The sequence below is a fragment of the Scyliorhinus torazame genome, chromosome 16 (genome assembly GCF_047496885.1).
Source record: "Scyliorhinus torazame isolate Kashiwa2021f chromosome 16, sScyTor2.1, whole genome shotgun sequence".
NCBI lineage: Eukaryota > Metazoa > Chordata > Chondrichthyes > Carcharhiniformes > Scyliorhinidae > Scyliorhinus > Scyliorhinus torazame.
Window position 1 is genome coordinate 112,778,859 of NC_092722.1, and position 23,771 is coordinate 112,802,629.

The 23,771-nt window shown below is 46.9% G+C and overlaps 1 protein-coding gene across 2 annotated transcripts; it reads right to left on the reverse strand.

Annotated features, from left to right (window-relative positions):
- Positions 1-939: 939 nt before the first annotated feature.
- LOC140393003 (protein bicaudal C homolog 1-B-like) lies at positions 940-23,495 on the reverse strand. 2 transcript variants are annotated; one of them, XM_072478912.1, is made up of 3 exons: positions 22,881-23,485; positions 17,599-17,698; positions 940-4,733 (listed from the first exon to the last, which is right to left on the reverse strand). In XM_072478912.1, exons 1-3 carry the CDS (start codon positions 23,064-23,066, stop codon positions 4,603-4,605), a joined length of 417 nt encoding a protein of 138 aa, XP_072335013.1. In that variant the 5' UTR covers positions 23,067-23,485; the 3' UTR covers positions 940-4,602. The 2 variants fall into 2 exon arrangements, with proteins under 2 accessions (XP_072335013.1, XP_072335014.1); XM_072478913.1 differs by lacking the exon at positions 940-4,733 and adding an exon at positions 14,368-14,558 and having other exon boundaries at positions 22,881-23,495.
- Positions 23,496-23,771: the final 276 nt, after the last annotated feature.

Below are 23,771 nucleotides of genomic sequence, written 5' to 3' on the forward strand. Positions count from 1 at the left end.
TCCAGTGCCTAGGCCGATGCCGGGTGGCCCACTCATTTTCATTCCTTTTTGACTTTGTGGTGGTTTGATGCAATTTACTCGGCCATTTCAGCCGACAGTCAAACACATTGCTGTGGGCCTGAAGTCACATGTTGGCCAGGTAAGGACAGCATTTCCTTCCCTGTAGGGCATTATTGAGCCAGATGGGTATTTACATAAATCAACAATAGTTTAATTGTCCACCATTACTAAAACTAGCTTTATATTCCAGATTTATGAGGTGAATTTAAATTCCACAGCTGCCATTGTGGATTTTGAACCACTGACCCCAGCATTAACATGGGCCTCAGGATTACTACTTTAGCACTAGGCCACTACATCCCCTATATTGCTACCAGCCGACATATAAATGAGGATTGGATGCACTGGTCCACAAGGGGCAGATGAAAGAAACTTGAAATAGAAAGCAGCACGTGCAACAAGAATGTAAAGAAAAATACAAACGGACAAACCATGTAATCGCGACCAAGCAGCAGATCCTACTGTCATACAAAATCAAAATTGCTCAGTTTCATACAAAGTACCGTAAGAAATGGGCCACCTCTCCAACTACAATAGGTCATTGAATGTTCTGGCGGAAAAAACTATCCAAGCAATGTCACGTCACAAAAATGCACATTCTCTCACTTTCTTTCTTTCACTCACCATATATTGTTTCGAAACAAAGGAATTTATTGCTTGGCAGTTGAAGCATCAGATGATAACGTTTGCTGCTAAGTTGTCACACGTGATAAGCAACAAAATAAACTTTGAACAACAGCGGTCTTTCACCAGCCGAGGTCCCAATAGACATATTCAGATAAGTTGGGAGGGAATTGTTGCAATACCATGACTTCAACCTGCTTGTTTGACTCTTGTGCAGATGCAAAATATATTTACACAACAGACCATAGAAAAGGATATAGAAAATTATCTTTTAATACAATGTAAAATTGTGTCAAAAATTCCCTTTCTTAAAGCTCATCTATCAACAATATCATTTGAATCGAAAATCATGAAAAGGTCATCAAATCCCCCCCCCCCCCCCCCAAACACGCACTGAAAATAAACATCTGTGCTATATTTACAGATAAGTAATCACTCAAAGCACTGAGTTATTCTTAACCTCTAACTTAAGATGATAATCAAACAGCTTTGTCCATTAGATAGTCCTAGGACCTCGATGTTAGTCTACACAAGTTAGCATGGCACCTCCTCACACTTGAGACAAGTGAGTATTCGTCCAGTGTTTCGTAAAGAATATTCTTTCAGTTTAGCTTCCATAAACTGAAGAGCCTTCACTTTGGTGTACACACACATATATACCATCGACTTTAAAAAAAATTTTAGAGGGCTTCACAAAACCGGATTTCCTCTTAGTGGCTAATAATTGAGAAAGAACAAATCACAAAACTACATTTTATATATAAAAGTGACAAAACATAACCTCTTCCCTTTGAGTGTGCAAATTTGTTTTCGATTCATCGAGCAATTACCTACACAGACCATATGCACAATTGCCACTGAAAGTAGAAAACAATATTAAACTATTCACATATTTCTTTATAATTAACTTCACTCATGCAGCAAAAGTGGTGTTTACCTTATGCTGGCTACGCAGAACACTTCATATGGCGGTTTACATCTTTAAAGTCCTTACTCCTAAGTACTGGTCAGTGACTCTATAGCTCACCCTGTTCCGGCAGAACAGGACAATATAGACATGGACATCAATATAACTGGGTAGCAGAACATGTAGGCACTTTGGGATTTTCTTCATTTCAACAAAAAACCTTCATAGATCCAGCATAAACATTGTGATACTTAATTCTTCAAACTCCTTTGGGCTTGCTAATTGTATTGGGAGAACTGCACGTGGAGACAAGAGCAAAAGGAAAAATTCAGGAGCTAAGCTTCCAATGGAAGATCGAGAGCAAAAGAAAAATAGGAAAATAGAAAGCTTGCATTGTCTGTGGATTTCTGAGGGTTACAGGGCGTAACTAAAGTGAGGAGCACTGAAGATGGTCTTAGAGAAGGAGAGAACCATGAGGAAATTGATTTTCAAACTCTGAAGACAGAGAGTTTGAGAACTCAATGAAAGGCTTCTCTGTCTCCAGTGTGGGAGTTTGTCACCTTCTCTAACCAGTTGCAAAACTGAGGAAGCGTGGTCTTCAGTTGGGGTCATGAGGAGGCAAGGAAGAGAGTTGGGGAGGGGGGGGGAAAGAGAAGGAAAATGAAATTAACTGCACTCATCAACATCACTACTTATCAGTTCATCACAAAACATCATCCGTGACAGGTCTGCTGTCAAATGGGGTGTCGAAATTGCCCAGTCCTCCAGGATTGAGAACATGATGTGTTGGGGCCATCCAGGGAACCGGTGGGCCTATGGGAACAGGCTGCCAGATTGTGCAGTGGACAGTGATTCCCTGAACCGCTTCAAGTGACGACTGAAGCCTTTCTGACTGGGGAAAAGATCACCACATACAAAACATAATCAATGGCAGTTCTGTGTCAAATGGGCTGCTGAGATTGTCTAGTTCTCCAAGAAGGAGAACATGATGTGTGGGGGTCATCCAGGGAACCAGTGGGCCTATGGGAACAGGCTGCCACATTGTACAACATCCATCAGGCGCAGACTAGCTTTCTACGCTGAAGGGGATTGGAAATTAATTTCCCAGATGGCTCGGTTTCTTTATCTGGAGTGAATGAATATGTTGTGACACACAGGGCTGCGCACTTGCTTGGGACAATCTGGATAAACCGGAGGCTTTTCCCGTCTATCTCTGTTAATATGATTCAACAGCAAAAAAAACCTCCACAAATAAAAACACTTTCATGTGGTAATAAGAACGACTCTCAAAACTGAACTAAGACAGAAGTTTCCAGATAAACATGCGGGCTATTCAGAGCCATCTGTTTCAGCTTCAGACCTTGGCCGATGCCAAGTACACCCATAAACCGACATATTATCTTTGTTTTCTTTAAAATAAACTTTGCAAGAAAACGAAGGTAGACATTTTGCCAATATCAACTGGTCACACGTCCATTTCAGCTCTATCTCAATTTGCAGAGGAAAGCTTCTCAAAAACAGACATTCATTCTTGGGTTTCACATTACCAATGTAGAGGTTCTAGTGCTGGCACACCCGCACAATTGCATGATGCCCTCCAAAAACATTATGCCACTGAAATTGTTCCAGCTTAGACAATGCTGCAGGCCCAGTCGTTGGGAACTTGAAGAATTGTGAATGAATAATAAATCAGATGAATCCAATAGGAGAAACATCGTCACCTAAAAGGTGGTAGAAAATGAGAGAACAAGAAGGAAATCGATTTCCAAACTCTGAAGACAATGAGTTTGAGCACCCATTGAAAGATTCCTCTCTATCTCCAGAGTGGGAGCTCGGCACCTTTGCTTCCAAGTGATTGTAAAATTGAAATAGCATAGGCTTCAGTTGGGGTCATGAGGAGGAGAGAGGGGGGTGGGGGGGGAGGATAGGGGCAGAGAATGAGAACTGAAATGGACTGCACTTAGTGCACCAGCAACATATGAAACTCACTACCACAGGGAGTAGTTGAGGTGTATAGCACAGATGCATTTTATGTGGAAGCACACAAGGAAGAAAGATATTGGAGGTTACGCCAATATGGTTAGGGTGACGAGGGGTGGGAAAAGGCTCGTGTGGAGCATTAACAACAGCAAAGACCAGTTGGATCAAATGGCCAGTTTCTGTGGCTTAGATTCTACAAAAGAACTGAATTCAACAAACATGTAAAAAGTTATGTTTTTACAAGCTTTGTTGGATCGAAAACCAGCATATTGAATACTGTAAAGGTGTTTACGATGGCAGTAAAATACAATCAGATTCCATCACTGTATTTAGACATTGTTTCAGTATCTGCATTTGGTTTTATTGGAGGGGGGGGGTAGCGAGAGAGTGAGGTTGTCAGGCGACTGTAGTCCCAAGCCTCACTGTAAAATAATTATACACCTCGAGGAAGGAAGCTAGCTTCACTCAAGTCCCATGAGACACCCGCTCCATTTCCTCAACCCTGCTAACAATACATTTGTTGTATATGAAGACCAGAGAAACGAAAACACATTTCCACAGGTCTAGAAAACCAGGACATGTAAAGTGCAGAGGCAATTACATTTAAGTCATCTACTCAGCAGTACAATACATCTTACCCTCTCATTACAAAAGGCACCCACAATGCACTTGGGTTAGTGGTTCGGGTTTAATTCTACCATAGAACCTAACATTTCAGTGCATCATTAAGTTTTTGTTTCCTAATAAATAATATTAAGCCAGAAAGTTAGTGTTAACGGTCTTGTTGTTCTCTGGTCTGCATATAGATTAGTATCATATTTGGTGAAACAGCAAAAGGCAACCAAGGAATACACATTGTTGGCCCAATTTTGGCACAATTATTTGCACAGTATCAAAGCAATTTTGATTCTTGTAATCCAAACTCTGAAAAGACCAAAGGCTCTGTGCAGTAAATGCTTTCCACAGGGTTAACGTGGCATGGCAGGTTGTGCCAGCTTGCCTCATTCGGGCCAGCAAGTTCCAGTTCACGGCTACCACCGACCACTGATGCTGGCTATGTCAGAGTGATATTGCCGTGGTAATCGGCCGCTTGCGCCACCTTCTAGAAACGTTGAGCGAATGTGTGGAGGCTGAAAAGGCTTTCGACAGTTTTTGTTCAATTCTGAAAAGGGAGCAAAAAAGGGGAAAACAATGTTCATCGTCTCTTGAGGCCCAAGCATCAGAAGTAAGGCTCTAGTTTAATTATAATAGTTACATGTATAACTTGAATGCTGGGTACCACAATGCAACAATGTGTTACTCAGTTTGCTTTGCTTACTGGTCCTGAATGCAGCAAGACAAAAACGTTCAGGTTTGGGCAAAATGGCAATTAACGCTTACACCACAGAAGAGCAAGTCAATAAATAGCTTCTGCAAGATAAAATGTAATATCCCCATGACATTCAATGGCATCATTACCAAATAAATACCATCAGAGTTATCATTGACTTTAACTCAATTGTACTAGCTGCATAACTCCTTTGGCTGGTAGAGTAGGTCAGAGGCTGGATATTCTGCATCGATTGGCTCAACTCTAAACCCAAAGTCTCTTGACTGTCTACAAGGCACAAGTCAGCAGTGTGATGGCTGGAATGTGAGGTTGAGGTTACAATCAGATCAGCCATGGTCTTACTGAATGGCGGAGCATGCTCGAGGGGCTGAATGGCCTACTCCTGCTTGGTGGGAATCTATTTAAATATGTCCAAGCATTGCAAGGTTTGACGAGAAGGAAGTGGAAGCCTTTTTCATTTCATTTGAGAAGGTAGCTAAACAGATAAAATGGCCACCGGACATGTGGGTGTTACTGACTCAAACAAAGCTGGTAGGTAGAGCTAGTGAAGTGTTTGCATCACTACCGGAGGAGGTATCTGAAACATATGAGGAGGTGAAGAAGTCCATCTTAAGTGCATATGAGCTAGTGCCTGAAGCTTACAGACAAAGGTTTAGAAATTTAAGGAAAGAATTTGGTCAAACATACATGGAGTTTGAAAGGCTCAAACAGAGTAATTTTGATAGGTGGATAAGGGCTTTGAAAATAGACCAAACGTATGAAGCTCTCAGAGAAATTATACTTTTGGAGGAGTTTAAAAATTCAATTCCTGATGGAGTGAGAACTCATGTGGAAGAACAGAGGGTTAAAACTGCAAGATTAGCAGCGGAAATGGCAAATGATTATGAATTAGTTCATAAATGAAAGATTGGTTTCAGACATCAGTTTCAGCCGGTGAGGGATAGAAACTGGGGACATGAGAAATACTCAAGTGGTAAAGGTAAAGGTGATCTGATGGGAGACAATAAAGAGAGTGTACCTCAGATGAAAAATGAAATCCAGGAGGGTGGAAAAGAAATGAAAAGTTTCAAATGTTTTTACTGTAATAAACTAGGCCATGTAAAGTCACAGTGTTGGTGGTTGAAGAAATGCACTGGGAAGGCTGATGTGGTAAAACAGGATAAGACAGTGGGGTTTGTTAGAGTGGAAGGAAGGCCCAAGGGAAGCGAAGGAGGTGCAAACGATTGTATAGCCTGTTCAAGAAGTAATTGTTAAGAAGGTGCCAGATGTCTTGAAAGAATTTACTTGTGTGGATAAAGTTTACTCGTGTATCAGGAGGAGCAGGTAAAGAAGTCACAATTTTAAGAGATACAGGGGCTAGTCAATCTTTAATGGTAAGAGATGAGGAATTATGTAGTTTGGGAAGAATGTTGCCAGAAAAGGTGGTGATATGTGGAATTCAGGGTGAGAGGAGTAGCGTTCCATTATATAAGGTAAGGTTGGAAAGTCTAGTGAAGAGTGGTGAAGTGGTAGTAGGAGTAATAGATAAACTATCTTGTCCAGGAATACAGTTTATCTTGGGTAATGATATAGCTGGATCGCAGGTGGGAGTGATGCCTACTGTGGTTGATCAGCCAGTGGAAAATCAGACAACTGAAGGGTTGAAGGACGAATATCCTGGGATTTTTCCGGATTGTATAGTAACAAAGTCGCAAAGTCACAGGTTAAGACGAGGAGAAATCAACGAGTGAAGATGAAGTTGAAGTGCAATTATCAAACAATTTTTGATCAGATGGTTGAAAAAGAACAACAGGTGGAGGATGAGGCGGATATTTTTAGTTCAGGAAAATTGGCTGAGTTACAACAGAAAGATGGAGAAATAAAACGGATATATCAGAAAGCATATACGGAAGAGGAATCTGAGAGTATACCAGAGTGTTATTACCGTAAAAATGATGTCTTGATGAGAAAATGGAGACCTGTACATATGCAGGCAGATGAAAAGTGGGCAGACGTTCATCAAGTAGTATTGCCAGTAGGGTATAGAAAGGAGGTGTTGCGAGTTGCACATGTGGTACCAGTGGGAGGTCATTTGGGAATAAGGAAAACTCAAGCTAAAATCCAGAAACATTTTTATTGGCCTGGACGACATAAAGATGTAGTTAAATGTTGTCAATCATGTCACACATGTCAAGTGATAGGGAAACCTCAAGCAGTGATAAAACCAGCACCCTTAATACCCATTCCAGCATCTCAGGAACCTTTTACAAGGGTCCTAATCGATTGTGTAGGGCCGCTTCCTAAAACAAAAAGTGGGAATCAATATCTTTTGACTGTAATGGATGTGTCTACTAGGTTTCCAGATGCCATTTCAGTATGTTATATTACAGCTAAAAGGATTGTGGAGGAGTTACTTAAATTCTTTACTAGATATGGACTACCCACAGAAATTCAATCGGATCAAGGAACGAATTTTATTTCAAAGTTATTCAAAGAAGTTATGGATAGCTTAGGAATAAAACAATTAAAAACTGCATACCACCCAGAATCGCAGTTAGAAAGGCGGCATCAGACATTAAAGACAATGTTGAGGGCGTATTGTCAAGATTATTCAGAGGACTGGGATAAAGGAATTCGTTTCGTATTGTTTGCAATTAGGGATGCACCTAATGAGTCTACCAAATTTAGTCCTTTTGAACTAATTTTTGGCCATGAGGTAAGAGGACCACTTAAATTGACTAAGGAAAAATTGGTGGGTGAGAAATCGGAAATTACACTGTTGGATTATGTGTCAAATTTTAGGGAACGATTAAATAGAGCAGGTGAATTGGCTAGACAACATTTGAAAGTTGCACAAAATGTGATGAAACGGGTAGCGGACAAGAAATCCAAAGTTCGTAGTTTTGCCAGTGGGAATAAAGTTTTAGTGTTGTTACCAGTGGTGGGGGAGCCTTTAAAAGCTAGGTTTTGTGGACCGTATCAGATTGAAAGAAAATTAAGTGAGGTGAATTATGTGGTAAAAACACCAGTTAGAAGGAAGACTCACCGAGTGTGTCATGTGAATATGCTTAAAAGATACTTTGAAAGGGAAGGAGAGAAAAAGGAGGTGTTGATGATTCTAACTCAAAGTGACGACCCAAATCCAGATGACTGTGAATTTGACATACTTCAAATTAAATTGGAAAATGAGGATGTTCTGAAAAATTGGGAAGAATTGTTAAGTTACCTTCTAGAGGAAAAACAAACTGATCTGAAAGAGTTATTGATATCACATGGGCAAGTTTGTAGAGATAAATTGGGAAGTCCTAAAATGGCTATACATGATGTAGATGTGGGAAATGCTGTTCCTATCAAACAACATCCATATAGACTTAATCCTTTAAAATTGGTACAGGTTAACAGAGAAATTGAGAGTATGCTGAAGAATGGCATAATTGAAGTGGGTTGCAGCCAATGGAGGTCACCCATAGTGATGGTATCTAAACCAGGCGGGACCCAATGGTTGTGTGTGGACTATAGAAAGGTGAATGCAGTTACAAGAACGGACTCTTATCCTGTCCCACCATTGAAAGATTGCATTGAGAAAGTGGGACAATCTGCTTTTATTTCCAACTTCCGGACATGGAAAGAACCTTTAAAACATCGTATGGAGTTCTTCGATCGACTTCAGGAGCGGGTTTGGTGATGAACCTAGCCGAAAATGAATTTGGAGAAGCCCGAATCACTTTCCTTGCGGAGTTTCCGATACCCTCAAGACGAAGGGAAATAATACGATCTCCTAGCATGAATGAATTTGATCGAACAGTTGTGTAAAGGTTTTGTGGCGTGATTACTCCACTGATGAACTTGCTAAAGAAACCTAAAAAAATTCAACGGACAGCGGACTTTCAACAGGCATTTGGCTGCTTGAAAGCTGTGATCACCAATGCTCCTGTATTGGAGAATTGCAAGGGACTCTGTGGTCAGATTGAACTAAAGTATCTGGGGCGAAATTCTCCCCCAACGGCGCGATGTCCGCCGACTGGCGCCAAAAACGGCGCCAATCAGACGGGCATCGCGCCGGTCCAAAGGTGCGGAATGCTCCGCATCTTTGGGGGCCGAGCCCCAATATTGAGGGGCTAGGCCAACGCCGGAGGGATTTCCGCCCCGCCAGCTGGCGGAAATGGCGTTTGTTGCCCCGCCTGCTGGCGCGGAAATGCGGCGCATGCGCGGGAGCGTCAGCGGCCGCTGACAGTTTCCCGCGCATGCGCAGTGGGGAGAGTCTCTTCCGCCTCCGCCATGGTGGAGACCGTGGCGGAGGCGGAAGGGAAAGAGTGCCCCCACGGCACAGGCCCGCCCGCGGATCGGTGGGCCCCGATCGCGGGCCAGGCCACCGTGGGGGCACCCCCGGGGTCAGATCGCCCGCGCCCCCCCCAGGACCCCGGAGCCCGCCCACGCCGCCTGGTCCCGCCGGTAAATACCAGCTTTGATTTACGTCGGCGGGACAGGCAATTTCTGGGCGGGACTTCGGCCCATCTGGGCCGGAGAATTGAGCGGGGGGTCCCGCCAACCGGCGCAGACCGATTCCCGCCCCCGCCCAATCTCCGGTACCGGAGACTTCGGCGGGGGCGGGATTCACGGCGGCCAACGGCCATTCTCCGACCCGGCGGGGGGTCGGAGAATGACGCCCCTGATTCTGAAGAGAAATGCCGAGGAGTAGAGGAATGGATGGATCGTGCAGAGACTTTGTTCAAAGAGACTGTCAATCGAGAAGGATTTTGGTTGGAGGAAGAAGAACAAACAAAAATGGACTATATTATTATACCTGTTTGCATGTGTTGTTTTTTTTTTTAAAACGAAAAGGTATATTTACTGTGTACATTTCTTAGTGGATTGGATTAGATTTGTTTATTGTCACGTGTACCGAGGTACAGTAAAGTATTTTTCTGCGAGCAGCTCAACAGATCATTAAGTACATGAGAAGAAAAGGGAATAAAAGAAAATACATAATAGGGCAACACAACATATACAATGTAACTACAAAAGCACTGGCATCGGATGAAGCATACAGGGTGTAGTGTTAATGAAATCAGTCCATAAGAGGGTCATTTAGGAGTCTGGTGACAGTGGGGAAGAAGCTGTTTTTGAGTCTGTTCGTGCGTGTTCTCAGACTTCTGTATCTCCTGCCCGATGGAAGAAGTTGGAAGAGTGAGTAAGCCGGGTGGGAGGGATCTTTGATTATACTGCCCGCTTTCCCCAGGCAGCGGGAGGTGTAGATGGAGTCAATGGATGGGAGGCAGGTTCGTGTGATGGACTGGGCGGTGTTCACGACTCTCTGAAGTTTCTTGCGGTCCTGGGCCGAGCAGTTGCCATACCAGGCTGTGATGCAGCCTGATAGGATGCTTTCTATGGTGCATCTGTAAAAGTTGGTAAGAGTCAATGTGGACATGCCGAATTTCCTTAGTTTCCTGAGGAAGTATAGGCGCTGTTATGCTTTCTTGGTGGTAGCGTCGACGTGGGTGGACCAGGACAGATTTTTGGAGATGTGCACCCCTAGGAATTTGAAACTGCTAACCATCTCTACCTCGGCCCCGTTGATGCTGACAGGGGTGTGTACAGTACTTTGCTTCCTGAAGTCAATTACCAGCTCTTTAGTTTTGCTGGCATTGAGGGAGAGATTGTTGTCGCTACACCACTCCACTAGGTTCTCTATCTCCCTCCTGTATTCGGACTCGTCGTTATTCGAGATCCGGCCCACTATGGTCGTATCGTCAGCAAACTTGTAGATGGAGTTGGAACCAAGTTTTGCCACGCAGTCGTGTGTGTACAGGGAGTAGAGTAGGGGGCTAAGTACGCAGCCTTGCGGGGCGCCGGTGTTGAGGACTATTGTGGAGGAGGTGTTGTTGTTCATTCTTACTGATTGTGGTCTGTTGGTCAGAAAATCGAGGATCCAGTTGCAGAGTGGGGAGCCAAGTCCTAGGTTTTGGAGCTTTGATATGAGCTTGGCTGGGATTATGGTGTTGAAGGCGGAGCTGTAGTCAATAAATAGGAGTCTAATGTAGGAGTCCTTGTTTTCGGAATGCTCGAGGGATGAGTGTAGGGCCAGGGAAATGGTGTCTGATGTGGACCGGTTGCAGCGGTATGCGAATTGCTGTGGATCAAGGCGTTCTGGGAGTATGGAGGTAATGCGCCTCATGATCAACCTCGCGAAGCACTTCATTACGACTGAAGTCAGGGCCACTGGTCTGTAGTCATTGAGGCACGTTTCCTGGTTCTTCTTTGGTACCGGTATGATGGTGGTCTCCTTGAAGCAGGTGGGGACCTCGGAGTGGAGTAGGGACAGGTTAAAGATGTCCGTGAATACCTCTGCCAGCTGGTCCGCGCAGGCTCTGAGTGCACGACCAGGGATCCCGTCTGGGCCTGTCGCCTTCCGAGGGTTCATTTTCAGGAAGGCCAATCTGAGTTCGGAAGCTGTGATGGTGGGTATGGGTGAATTATGGGCTGCTGGGGCACTCGCCAGCGGATTGTTGGTTACCTGCTCGAACCGAGCATAGAATGCATTGAGTTCATCGGGGAGTGGTGCGCTGCTGCCAGAGATACTGTTCGGCTTCGCTTTGTAGCCCGTTATGTTGTTTAGTCCTTGCCACAACCGCCGAGAGTCTGTCTGTGACTCTAGCTTGGTTTGATATTCTCTCTTGGCATTCCGGATGGCTTTGCGGAGGTCATACCTGGATTTCTTGTATAGGTCAGGGTCGTCTGCCTTGAACGCCTCAGATCTGTCCTTCAGTAGGGAGTCAATCTCGCGATTGAGCCATGTTTTCCGGTTGGGGAACGCACGTACTGCTTTCTTTGGCACGCAGTCATCCACGCATTTGCTGATGAAGTCTGTGACGGTGGTGGCATACTCATTTAAGTTGGTCGCTGAGTTCTTAAATATGGACCAGTCCACTGTCTCTAAGCAGTCACGTAAGAGCTCTTCTGTCTCCTCGGATGGTGCAAAAGTAAAAAATGAAACCATCTTGAAGTTGATGGGTTTTTTTTCCTTGGGGGGAGGTGTCATGTGAGAGTACCTTTAAGACATGGATGTTTAAGCAATGTACCTTTAAGAAAACAGTGATGTCAGAGAGTGGGTGAAGCTGGGCTTTAGATCAGCCATTTTGCAGTTTAGTTTTCAGTTTGGAGGAAAAGAGCTGGGTGTGTGTGTGTTTTGCAGTGAGCTGGATCTCTGCCATGAAAGACTATCTCTGGATCATTTGGGTGATTTAAACTCATAATAGTAAAGCCTTTAACCTGATGTGATTCTGTTTAAAGGTGTTAAGTCTCTTGGAAGTTTGAAGGAACATTTTTAGGAATTATTTACTGTTGCAATATTTTCTGAGTTACCTTTGAAGTAAGGGGTGTTAAGAGATCCAATGTTTATTTAAGATGTTAAGTTGAGTTCATGGAATAAACATTGTTTTGTGTTTAAAAACCCACGTGTCCATAATTGTAATCCCACGCCTAGGGAACAAGCCGTGTGCTCGGAAAAGCAACAAATACATTAAAGGGAGAGGTTGGCTGAACTCCATGATACATTTTGGGGTTCTGAAAACGCCTCGCCCATAACATAAGGTACAGATAGGCCCATTGTCTAATTGAATAGGGAGCAGGCAGACCAGGTTGAAAAACCTACTCCTGATTTTATACAATTACTAGTGTACTACAAGGATCTGTTTTGGGGCCACTGCTGTTTGTCATTTTTATAAATGACCTGGAGGAGGGTGTAGAATGATGGGTGAGTAAATTTGCAGATGACACTAAAGTCGGTGCAGTTGTGGACACTGCGGAAGGATGTTACAAGTTACAGAGGGACATAGATAAGCTGCAGCGCTGGGCTGAGAGGTGGCACATGGAGTTTAATGCAGAAAAGTGTGAGGTTATTCATTTTGGAAGGAATAACAGGAAGACAGAGTACAGGACTAATGGTAAGATTCTTGGCAGTGCGGATGAGCAGAGAGATCTCGGTGTCCATGTACATAGATCCTTGAAAGTTGCCACCCAGGTTGAGAGGGTTGTTAAGAAGGTGTACGGTGTGTTAGCTTTTATTGGTAGAGGGATTGAGTTTCGGAGCCATGAGGTCATGCTGCAGCTGTACAAAACTCTGGTGTGGCCGCATTTGGAGTATTGCGTGCAATTCTGGTCGCCGCATTATAGGAAAGATGTGGAAGTATTGGAAAGGATGCAGAGGAGATTTACCAGAATGTTACCTGGTATGGAAGGAAGATCCTATGAGGAAAGGCTGAGGGACTTGAGGCTGTTTTCGTTAGAGAGAAGAAGTTTAAGAGGTGACTTAATTGAGGCATACAAGATGATCAGAGGATTGGATAGGGTGGACAGTGGAGCCTTCTTCCTCGGATGGTGATGTCTAGCACGAGGGGACATAGCTTTAAATTGAGGGGAGATAGATATAAGACAGATGTCAGAGGTAGGTTCTTTACTCAAGAGAGTAGTAAGGACGTGGAATGCCCTGCCTGCAACAGTAGTGGACTCGCCAACACTAAGGGCATTCAAATGGTCATTGGATAGACATATGGACGATAAGGGAATAGTGTAGATGGACTTTAGAGTGGTTTTACAGGTCGGTGCAACATCGAGGGCCGAAGGGCCTGTACTGCGCTGTAATGTTCGATGTTCAATGGGGGTTATTTTGGTGAAACGGTGGAAAAAAGCAGTAAATGGGTGCTGTGCTAATTTAGTTTTAGAATGCAATGTTGGGCTTCATTGAGGATCACCATGATATGAAGCTGCCCAGTGTTGCTAAACCAGACATCTGCCGGCCTGCACTCAAATGCTGATTGTATGGGGCTAGATTGTTCAGGACAGGTGTTTGGAACTCTCTCCCACAAACAGCAGTTGAAGCTAGAACAGTTGTTAAATTTAAAATCTGAGATAGATAGATTTTTGTTAAGCAAATATCTGCACGTTCTCCCAGTGTCTGCGTGGGTTTCCTCCGGGTGCTCTGGTTTCCTCCCACAGTCCAAAGACATGCAGATATTGGTGGATTGGCCATGCTAAATTGCCCTTAGTGTCCAAAAAAAGGTTACAAGGGGTTATTGGGTTACGGGGATAGGGTGGAAGTGAGGGCTTAAGTGGATCGGTGCAAACTCGATCGGCCGAATGGCCTCCTTCTGCACTGTATGTTCTATGTTCTATATTAAGAGATACAGGCCAAATCCTCTGGGCAGACATTCCTAGCCCAGGCTTCAATCCCTTTACCAAGATGACATCTTGCACTAAACACAGGTAGACTGGTTTTTCGGCTCTGAACTCCATCTTAGCCAGCTCAAATGCTCTATGGCGCTGAAAGTATCCATGGAGAATCACCCCTTATGTGTTTTGATAAGAAGATAACATAACTTAAGCTTGTAATCAGTCAAATAACAGGCGGTGTCAGGGAGAATGCAAGAGTCTTCACTTCCTCATAATGGTGGAGTCACACATCTCTGTTTTAATCATTACATTTCCATGTTTAAAGCTCTATAACTCTGTTTACTCAGAGTAAATATGACTTGAGCTTCAAGTCACATTTTCTGACATGTCTAACACCTGTAGGTGGTTGTGAAACTGATTTTTCAGCCAGTGTATGTGGAACATACGATCACTCTCCGCTTGACCATAAACAGGGTTTCACATATTAGATCAGCCAAGCAGAAAATAGTTCTGAAACAAACCACACAAAGAATGTTACTCAGTATATCTCTCTCAAATACAACTGCAAAAGCAGGTGTGTATTAGGTCATTTTTAATCACTGGGTTTCATGTACCCAGTACAGAGGAGCACAGATTTCCTCAACTAATCATTGGGAAGGCTGAAGGCATCAATTTCAGACCCCACTGAAGACTCTGCTCCCCAGTCACCAACTTCATTCCTCTCCTCAGCAACTGCCTAAGACTCGGTGAAGCCTTTTGCAGCCTTGGTATGATATTTGATCCCAAAATTAGCTTCTGATCACATATCCATGCCATCGCCATGACCACCTATTTCCATTTCTGTAATGTCACCCAATTCTACCTCATCTCACTTCATCTGCTGTTGAAACAATCATTTCATACTCGTTACCTCAAGACTTGACTATTCCAATGCTCTCCTGACCAGGGGCGTCATTCTCCGACCCCCCGCCGGGTTGGAGAATCGCCGGGGGCTGGCGTGAACCCCGCCCCCGCCGCCGTGAACCCCGCCCCTGCCGGTTGCCGAAGTCTCCGGCACCGGATATTCGGCGGGGGCGGGAATCGGGCCGCACCGGTTGGCGGACCCCCCGCTGGATTCTCCGGCCCGGATGGGCCGAAGTCCCGCCGATAAATTGCCTGTCCCGCCGGCGTGGATTAAACCACCTTTTGAACGGTGGGACAAGGCGGCGTGGGCGGGCTCCGGGGTCCTGGGGGGGGGGGGGCGCGGGGTGATCTGGCCCCGGGGGGTGCTCCCACGGTGGCCTGGCCCGCGATCGGGGCCCACCGATCCGCGGGCGGGCCTGTGCCGTGGGGGCACTCTTTCCCTTCCGCCTCCGCCATGGTCTCCACCATGGCGGAGACGGACGAGACTCCCTCCGCGCATGCGCCGCCCGGAGATGTCATTTCCGCGCCAGCTGGCGGGGCAACAAAGGCCGTTTCCGCCAGCTGGCGGGGTGGAAAGTCCTCCGACGCCGGCCTAGCCCCTCAATGTTGGGGCTCGGCCCCCAAAGATGCGGACATCGCGCCGTTCGGGAGAATTTCGCCCCAGTTTCCCGTCTTCTACACTTTGTAAGCTTGAGGTCATCCATTTGCTGCCTGTGTCTTAACTCACAGCAAGTCCAGTGTCACAGTTATCCCTGTGCTCGTTAGCCTCAATTACCTCCTCGTAAATCAACATCTCGGTTTTAAAATTCCCATCCTACTTTTAAATCGTTCCATGGCCTCACACCTCCCTTGCTCTGCAATCTACTTCACCTCCACAATCTAGTGGTTAGCATTGTTGCTTCACAGCTTCAGGGTCCCAGGTTCGATTCCCACTTGGGTCTCTGTCTGTGCGGAGTCTGGATGTTCTCCCCATGTCTGCGTGGGTTTCCTTCGGGTGCTCCGGTTTCCAACCACAAGTCCCGAAAGACATGCTGTTAGGTAATTTGGACATTCTGAATTCTCCCTCAGTGTACCTGAACAGGCGCCGGTATGTGGCGACTAGGGGTTTTTTGCAGTAACTTTGTTGCAGTGTTAATGTAAGCCTACTTGTGACAATAAAGATTATCCTAATGCCAGATCCCTGCTCTACCAATATCCTGAGGATTCTGCACTCTTCCGATCCTGATCTTCTCATCATCTCAGTTTTAATTGCCCCACCAATCGTGGCCATGCCTTTAACTGCCCAGGCCCTCAGCTCCAGAATTCCTGCCCTAAACCTCTCCAGCCGCTTTAATTTAAAAAAAGTCTAGAGTACCCAATTATCTTTTTCCAATTAAGGGGCAATTTAGCACGGCCAATCCACCTACCCTGCACATCTTTGGTTGTTGGGGTGAGACTCACGCAGACACGGGGAGAATGTGCAAACTCCACACAGACAGTGACCAAGGGTCAGGATAGAATCCAGGACCTCGGCGCCATTAAGCAGCAGTGCTAGCCACTGTGCTACCGTGTCGCCCCTTCCTTCCGCTTTCAGGATGATCCTTTTAAACCAACTCTTTAACCATGTTTTTGGTCATCTAACCCAATATCTTCTTCCGAGGCCTGGGGTAAAAATCAGTTTTCCAACACACCTCTGAAACACTTAAGGCGCAATTCTCCCATCGGGAGACTAAATCCCGACGCCGGAGTGAAAACTGGAATGTTTCACTCCAGCGTCGGAGGCCGTTCACAGCCCCCTATTCTCCCGCCCCGGGGGGCGAGGAGCGGCGCCGCGTCATTTACGCGTGCCGAGCCTTGCCGCCGCGTAAAAGCGGAGTCGCATAAATGACGCGACCGCGCCGCGTAAATGATGTTACCCGCGCATGCGCGGTTGCCGTCCTCCCTGCGGCCGCCCCGCAAGAAGATGGCGGATCGATCTTGCGGGGCAGCGGAGGAAAGGAGGTCCTCCTTCAGAGAGGCCGGCCCCTTTTGAGCCCCACCCAGGTGCAGGAACCCTCGCCCCCCCCACAGGCTGCCCCCCCCCCCCCCAGCATTCCCGCGCTGTTCCCGCCGGCAGCGACCAGGTGTGGATGGCGCCGGCGGGAACCCGTCGTGTTGGGCATGCCGCCCATCCGGGCCGGAGAATCGGGCCAGCCGTGATTCGCGCCGGGCCGGTTTGGGGGGGGTGGAAGAATCGCGTCGGGGCGGCGTGGCGGGACTCGTGTGGCGCCCGGGCGATTCTCCCACCCGGCGTGGGGGGGGGGGGGGGGGAGAATTCCGCCCTTAATGTTTTCCTATCTTAAGGGGACTGTGTTGTAATTCTAGTAAAGGGGAAAGATTCTGCATTAAGTCATTAATTACCAAATCTCTGAGACTGATGTCAAACAACTGAAATCGAGCAGGGCCCTGTATAATTTAGGCAGTGCTGCAGTATTTAAATATGTGGAGCAATCCTTTTCATTTCCCACAAATCTTTCCACTTACGTTGAATTCAGACACTCGCAAAACGTCGGAACAGAAAACTGGTGTCCCCGATGCTGCTTTCTTTCACCATTTCCATTGCCTGTTTTCGGTTTGCTACCCTCTAACCAAGACAAACAACTGGCTGAAAATATAAATATGTACTAACCTGAAATTGCAAGCAGCATTTTCCTTCTGGCACCAAATGTGGTAATTCCGAGCTCCTTCAAGTCCTGGTCAGTCAGAGTGAGGAAAGTCTGAAGGTCAATCTACAAAGTCACAAGGAAGAAAGAAATCAATACATCTTCCAGAACGAGAGGTCACAGTTCACAGAGAACTACTTCTCGCAGAGGGTGGTGAATTTGTGGATTTTGTTGCCCATAGTGCGGTGGTGCCTGAATCTTCAATGGTTTCAAGGAGATAGATATATTTCTGATTAAAAAACAGGTCAAAGGAATGTGGGGAACAGGCAAGGAGGTGGATTTGAGACCAGGAAGAGATCAGCTAAGGTCTGATTGAATGGTGGAGCAGGCTAGAAGGGCTGAATTGTATACTTCTGCTCCTAATTTCTATTTGTTCCTATGTTCATTTAGGATGAGGGAAGTGGATAAAACATACCTCCTCAGCTTTTATGCCTGTCTTCCTCCTATTGCTAGTTTTAAGGCTTCATTTTGCATTTAATGATTTCTTATACACATGATAAAATACTGCCCACTGACATATCTTCATTTTAGCATGATGTTGTGACAATCTAATTCATGGTCCCTATGTTTTAGAAAATAAATTTTGGTTTAGGAATTAAAATCTTAACTGCTGAAAATAATGGCACCTGATTGAGAAACCGATGAACAACCCTGAAGTGAATGCAATTTGAACAAGCTTGCAGTTTATTACACTAAAAAATTATGTTGACTTAAGAGATCAACAATTGGTAAGGCAAGATTATAAACAGCTGGAGGATTGCTCTTGGCTTTGTTATAATTCTAGTAAATCTGGCAAGCATTATCCTATCTTTTGTAGAAATATAAGAAGTTACATGGGGCGAAATTCTCCCAAAACGGCGCGATGTCCGCCGACTGGCGCCCAAAACGGCACCAATCAGACGGGCATCGCGCCGCCCCAAAGGTGCGGAATGCTCCGCATCTTTGGGGGCCGAGCCCCAACATTGAGGGGCTAAGTCGAAGCCGGAGGAATTTCCGCCCCGCCAGCTGGCGGAAACGGCCTTTGTTGCCCCGCCAGCTGGCGCGGAAATGACATCCCCGGGCGGCGCATGCGCGGGAGCGTCAGCGGCCGCTGACAGTTTCCCACGCATGCGCAGTGGAGGGAGTCTCTTCCGCCTCCGCCATGGTGGAGACCGTGGCGGAGGCGGAAGGGAAAGAGTGCCCCCACGGCACAGGCCCGCCCGCGGATCGGTGGGCCCCGATCGCGGGCCAGGCCACCGTGGGGGCACTCCCCAGGGCCAGATTGCCCCGCGCCCCCCCCCCCCCAGGACCCCGGAGCCCGCCCACGCCGCCTTGTCCCGCCGTTCAAAAGGTGGTTTAATCCACGCCGGCGGGACAGGCAATTTATCGGCGGGACTTCAGCCCATCCGGGCCGGAGAATCGAGCGGCGCGGCCCGATTCCCGCCGAATATCCGGTGCCGGAGCGGGGGTCGGAGAATGACGCCCATGGTTTCCCAGAAACAAGAAAATGTGGGCATTAAAAGGTAGTTAAATTGCATTTCTAACTAGCAACAGGTTGTATGTGTCACATTGTCATAGAGATAGTGATTCAGGGTGAAAGCTTGCTTTTTTTGTTTAATTTATCTGAGTGCGTGCTGATAGAAATAGTCAGTTCTCTTTGGAAACAGACAGAGGAAGTTTTACCTGTGCTTTGGTGGGGACTATGGGCTGGATTCTCCGCACCCCGACGCCGATATCAGGGGCGTCATTCTCCGCCGGCGGGAGTCTCCGTTCAGCCGGCGCCCGGGGGTTTACCGACGGCGTGGGGCTGCCCCACAATGGGAAACCCCATTGACCGGCCGGTGTTACGGAGACTCCCGCCGGCCGGTCGGCGCAGAAATGTGGCGGGGCGGGTAGGAGAATTTCGCCCCAGATCCGGCGCCGGGGTGGAGAATCCAGTTTCACGCATGGAATCGTGACCAGCGCCAGTCCCTCAATTCTCCAGCCCTCGAAATACGGTGTACTCAGACCGTGGCCGCCATGGTCGGGGGGTGGGCCAATCGGAGGGCGGGGGGGGGGGGCTCATACGGAACTGGGCCTTTATTGTGCGGGCGGTCCGGGTCGGTCGCATGGCCGATTGGGGGCACTATTTCAGGGGTCCAGGTCTGTGGTCTGTGTCCGCCATGGAGCACGGCGCAGCCGCTGGAGGCTGCCGCTGTGCGCATCCGCGGCCTCTGACCCGGAAATGCGGGGGGCCGTATCTGCAGCTGGAGCTGCGGGCTCCACGACGGCTCCCTGCAGGGCTGTGAATGTGTGGCCTTTTGACGGCTGAAACGGAGAATCCAGCCCTACATCTCACTCGATTGAAATAGCCAATGTAAGGTTTAATGTTCTTAGTTTGGCCTGCATTTCAAGAGAAAAAACTAATTTCATTGTTCACTGCATGGAAGGAGGGTGGGGCTCTCTTTCTGCTTGGATTTCATGAGCAAAATGTAGATGCCTAGTTTGAAGCTAGGTGGGGATGAAAGGAGGATGAAGCTGGTAATTGACTTCAGGAAGCAAAGTACTGTACACACCCCTGTCAGCATCAACGGGGCCGAGGTGGAGATGATTAGCAGTTTCAAATTCCTAGGGCTGCACATCTCCAAAAATCTGTCCTGGTCCACCCACGTCAACGCTACCACCAAGAAAGCACAACAGCGCCTATACTTCCTCAGGAAACTAAGGAAATTCGGCATGTCCACATTGACTCTTACCAACTTTTACAGATGCACCATAGAAAGCATCCTATCAGGCTGCATCACAGCCTGGTATGGCAACTGCTCGGCCCAGGACCGCAAGAAACTTCAGAGAGTCGTGAACACCGCCCAGTCCAGCACACGAACCTGCCTCCCATCCATTGACTCCATCTACACCTCCCGCTGCCTGGGGAAAGCGGGCAGTATAATCAAAGATCCCTCCCACCCGGCTTACTCACTCTTCCAACTTCTTCCATCGGGCAGGAGATACAGAAGTCTGAGAACACGCACGAACAGACTCAAAAACAGCTTCTTCCCCACTGTCACCAGACTCCTAAATGACCCTCTTATGGACTGATTTCATTAACACTACACCCTGTATGCTTCATCCGATGCCAGTGCTTTTGTAGTTACATTGTATATGTTGTGTTGCCCTATTATGTATTTTCTTTTATTCCCTTTTCTTCTCATGTACTTAATGATCTGTTGAGCTGCTCGCAGAAAAATACTTTTCACTGTACCTCGGTACACGTGACAATAAACAAATCTAATCCAATCCAATCGAAATCTACTGTGACCCTCACAGAACGTTGTGGCAGAAAGCACACAACATAGTTATATTGGGAAGCTATGAGAAGAGAGGTGGATATCTACTGGCAACCTGAACAAAGAACAGGCATCTATAGTCGTGAGATCAGTAAAGGAAAATATGGAGGGTGAAAACCCAGAGTTAATTGAAGGAAGTCCATAACATCTTACCTCGGAGAACTAGCTGGAAGAGTAAGGAGAATTAAAGTAAATTCTAGATGGTTGAGGATTGGTCCCAGGAAAACTGAAGAATAGAGCCGAGTTTAGAGCATTAATCTTTATAAACCATAGTGTTAAGTTAATAGTAATAATAATAACCTTTTATTGTCACAAGTATGAAGTTACTGTGAAAAGCCCTTAGTCGCCACATTCCGGCGCCTGTTCCGAGTAAGCTGGTATGGGAATTAAACCCATGTTCCTGGCCTTGTTCTGCATCACAAACCAGCTGTCTAGCCCACTGAGCTAAACCAGCTTCATTTGTCCAATTATGTTTTTATTTAAAAAGTTGTAACATATTGGGTGCTCAGATTAAACATTATAACGGTTCCCGACAGGATCGTAACACTGGTAATGTGTGGAGCAGTCCCCCACACAAGTCAGGAACAGTCAACCCCAATTCTAGTTGGGAGATAATCAAGTTAAAAATGATATATTTCCATCTCTGTATCCAACATGTATTGCTGTAACCTTTGTGGTTTGGTGCAGATAAGTACACTCTCAGATAAAACACAACTGCATGTGGAAATGAGTTGGAAAAGATAAAGTGATTTAAGGGGTTTGTTTACTATTTTCACCTATGAGCCTTTGGATCAAGTCCAACTTATGTTGACAAGATACAACACTGGTATCTTCCATGAACTGAACTGGTGTCTCCTCAATCCAGCTTCTTCTGTGCCTGACCCCACTGTGGAAAGCTACCCAACAATTTAACACCAATCAAGTTAAACTGAGATACTCAATCAATGCTCGAAGATTAGAATGTGGTAGAGTAGACTGCATTGGTTCAGCAGTGGCGTGGTTTTGTGGTTTAGTTAAGACACAGTAATGAGTCAACATTCAGCTGGGGCTTTGCATGCCCTGGGAAAAGTAGGATATTGGACCACTGAGAAAATGTCTCAGTTCGAGATCAGGGGCGAAATTCTCCGGTATCGGCGCGATGTCCGCCGACAGGCGCCAAAAACGGCGCAAATCAGTCCGGCATTGCGCCGCCCCAAAGGTGCGGAATCCTCCGCCCCTTGACCGGCCGAGTCCTAACCTTGAGGGGCTAGGCCCGCGCCGGACTGATTTCCGCCCCGCCAGCTGGCGGAAGTGCCCCGCCAGCTGGCGCAGAAATGACATTGCCGGGCGGCGCATGCACGGGAATGTTAGCGGCCGCTCACGGCATCCCCGCGCATGCGCTGTGGAGGGAGTCTCTTCCGCCTCAGCCATGGTGGAAACCGTGGCGAAGGCAGAAGGAAAAGAGTGCCCCCACGGCACAGGCCCGCCCGCGGATCGGTGGGCCCCGATCGCGGGCCAGGCCACCGTGGGGGCACCCCCCAGGGTCAGATCGCCCCGCGTCCCCCCCAGGACCCCCGAGCCCGCCCGCGCCGCCTTGTCCCACCGATAAGGTAGGTGGTTTAATCCACACCGGTGGGACAGGCATTCTAGCAGCGGGACTTCGGCCCATCCGTGCCGGAGAATCGCCGCGGGGGGGGGGCCCGCCAACCGGCGCGGCGCGATTCCCACCCCCGCCGAATCTCCGGTGCCGGAGAATTCGGCAACCGGCGGGGGCGGGATTCACGCCAGCCCCCGGCAATTCTCCGACCCGGCGGGGGTTCGGAGAATCTCGCCCCAGGTTCCTTACAAAACACTCCACACAAACAAATTTCCTTTTATTTCAAAGCACGCAGTAAGAAAAAAAAATGTTTTCAAGCATCCCTGGGTTGTGATATTATTGACATTCAATGAGATGTGGTCAGACTTACCTCTTGCTGCTGGAAGATATCCGTGTATTTGCCTAAACCGAGTTTGCTGAAAAGTTCGGGCAATTCCGAGCCTTTGAAGGAATTATTCAGGGTGCAGCCATTACTGCCCATCAGAGAGGAAATGCAGTCCATGTAATTGCTGCTGGTTAAATAGTGCTCAGCTGCAGAGACAAAAAGATTAAACATTACATCCAAAATCTGATACGGAAGAATCTTAAACTCGAGGAATGAAAAATTGGTCTACCTCAGTCTCTTGGGAATGACTAGCAAGTTGGAAATTCTCTTTAGGAATATGGTAGTGGCTAAGCAATAAAAGACCAAGGCCCATCTAATTTGTTCATACTATGCTGTCTATCGCAGGTTTCACGATAGATGTGGATGAATCATAGCAAATAATATATCAACTTTTTCTCTTCTTTCCCAGGACATGAATGTCACTGGCTGGGCTAACATTTGTTTTCCATCCTTAATTGCCTTTGAACAGAGTGGCTTGCTGGGTCATTTCAGAGGGTAGTTAAGAGTCAAACACATTGCTGTGGGTCTGGAGTCACATGTAGGCCAGACCAGATAGGGACTGCAGATTCTCTTCCCTATAAAAGGACATTAAAGGAGGTGCTGGAGGTATTAAAGCACACCAAGATAGATAAATCCCCAGGACGTGATTAAATATATCCCAGGACATTGTGGGAGGCTAGGGAGGAAATTACCAGCCCCCTAGCTGAGATATTTGAATCATTGACAGCCATAGCAGAGTGTCTGAAGATTGGAGGGTTGCAAATTTTGTGCCCTTGTTTAAGAAGGGCTGTAGGGATAAGCCTGGGAACTACAGACCGGTTAGCCTTACTTCTGTAGTGGGTAAGTTGTTAGAAGGTATTCTGAAGGACAGGATCT

Bases quoted from the DNA above. Each gene is read 5' to 3' on its own strand.
- LOC140393003 (XM_072478912.1), bottom strand. From the start codon at position 23,066: ATGTTTAATCTTTTTGTCTCTGCAGCTGAGCACTATTTAACCAGCAGC. The intron at 17,699-22,880 runs GTAAGTCTGACC...GTGACTTTGTAG, and splicing joins ATATCTTCCAGCAGCAAGAG to ATTGACCTTCAGACTTTCCT. The intron at 4,734-17,598 runs GTTAGTACATAT...CTCCCTTTTCAG, and splicing joins AATGCTGCTTGCAATTTCAG to AATTGAACAAAAACTGTCGA.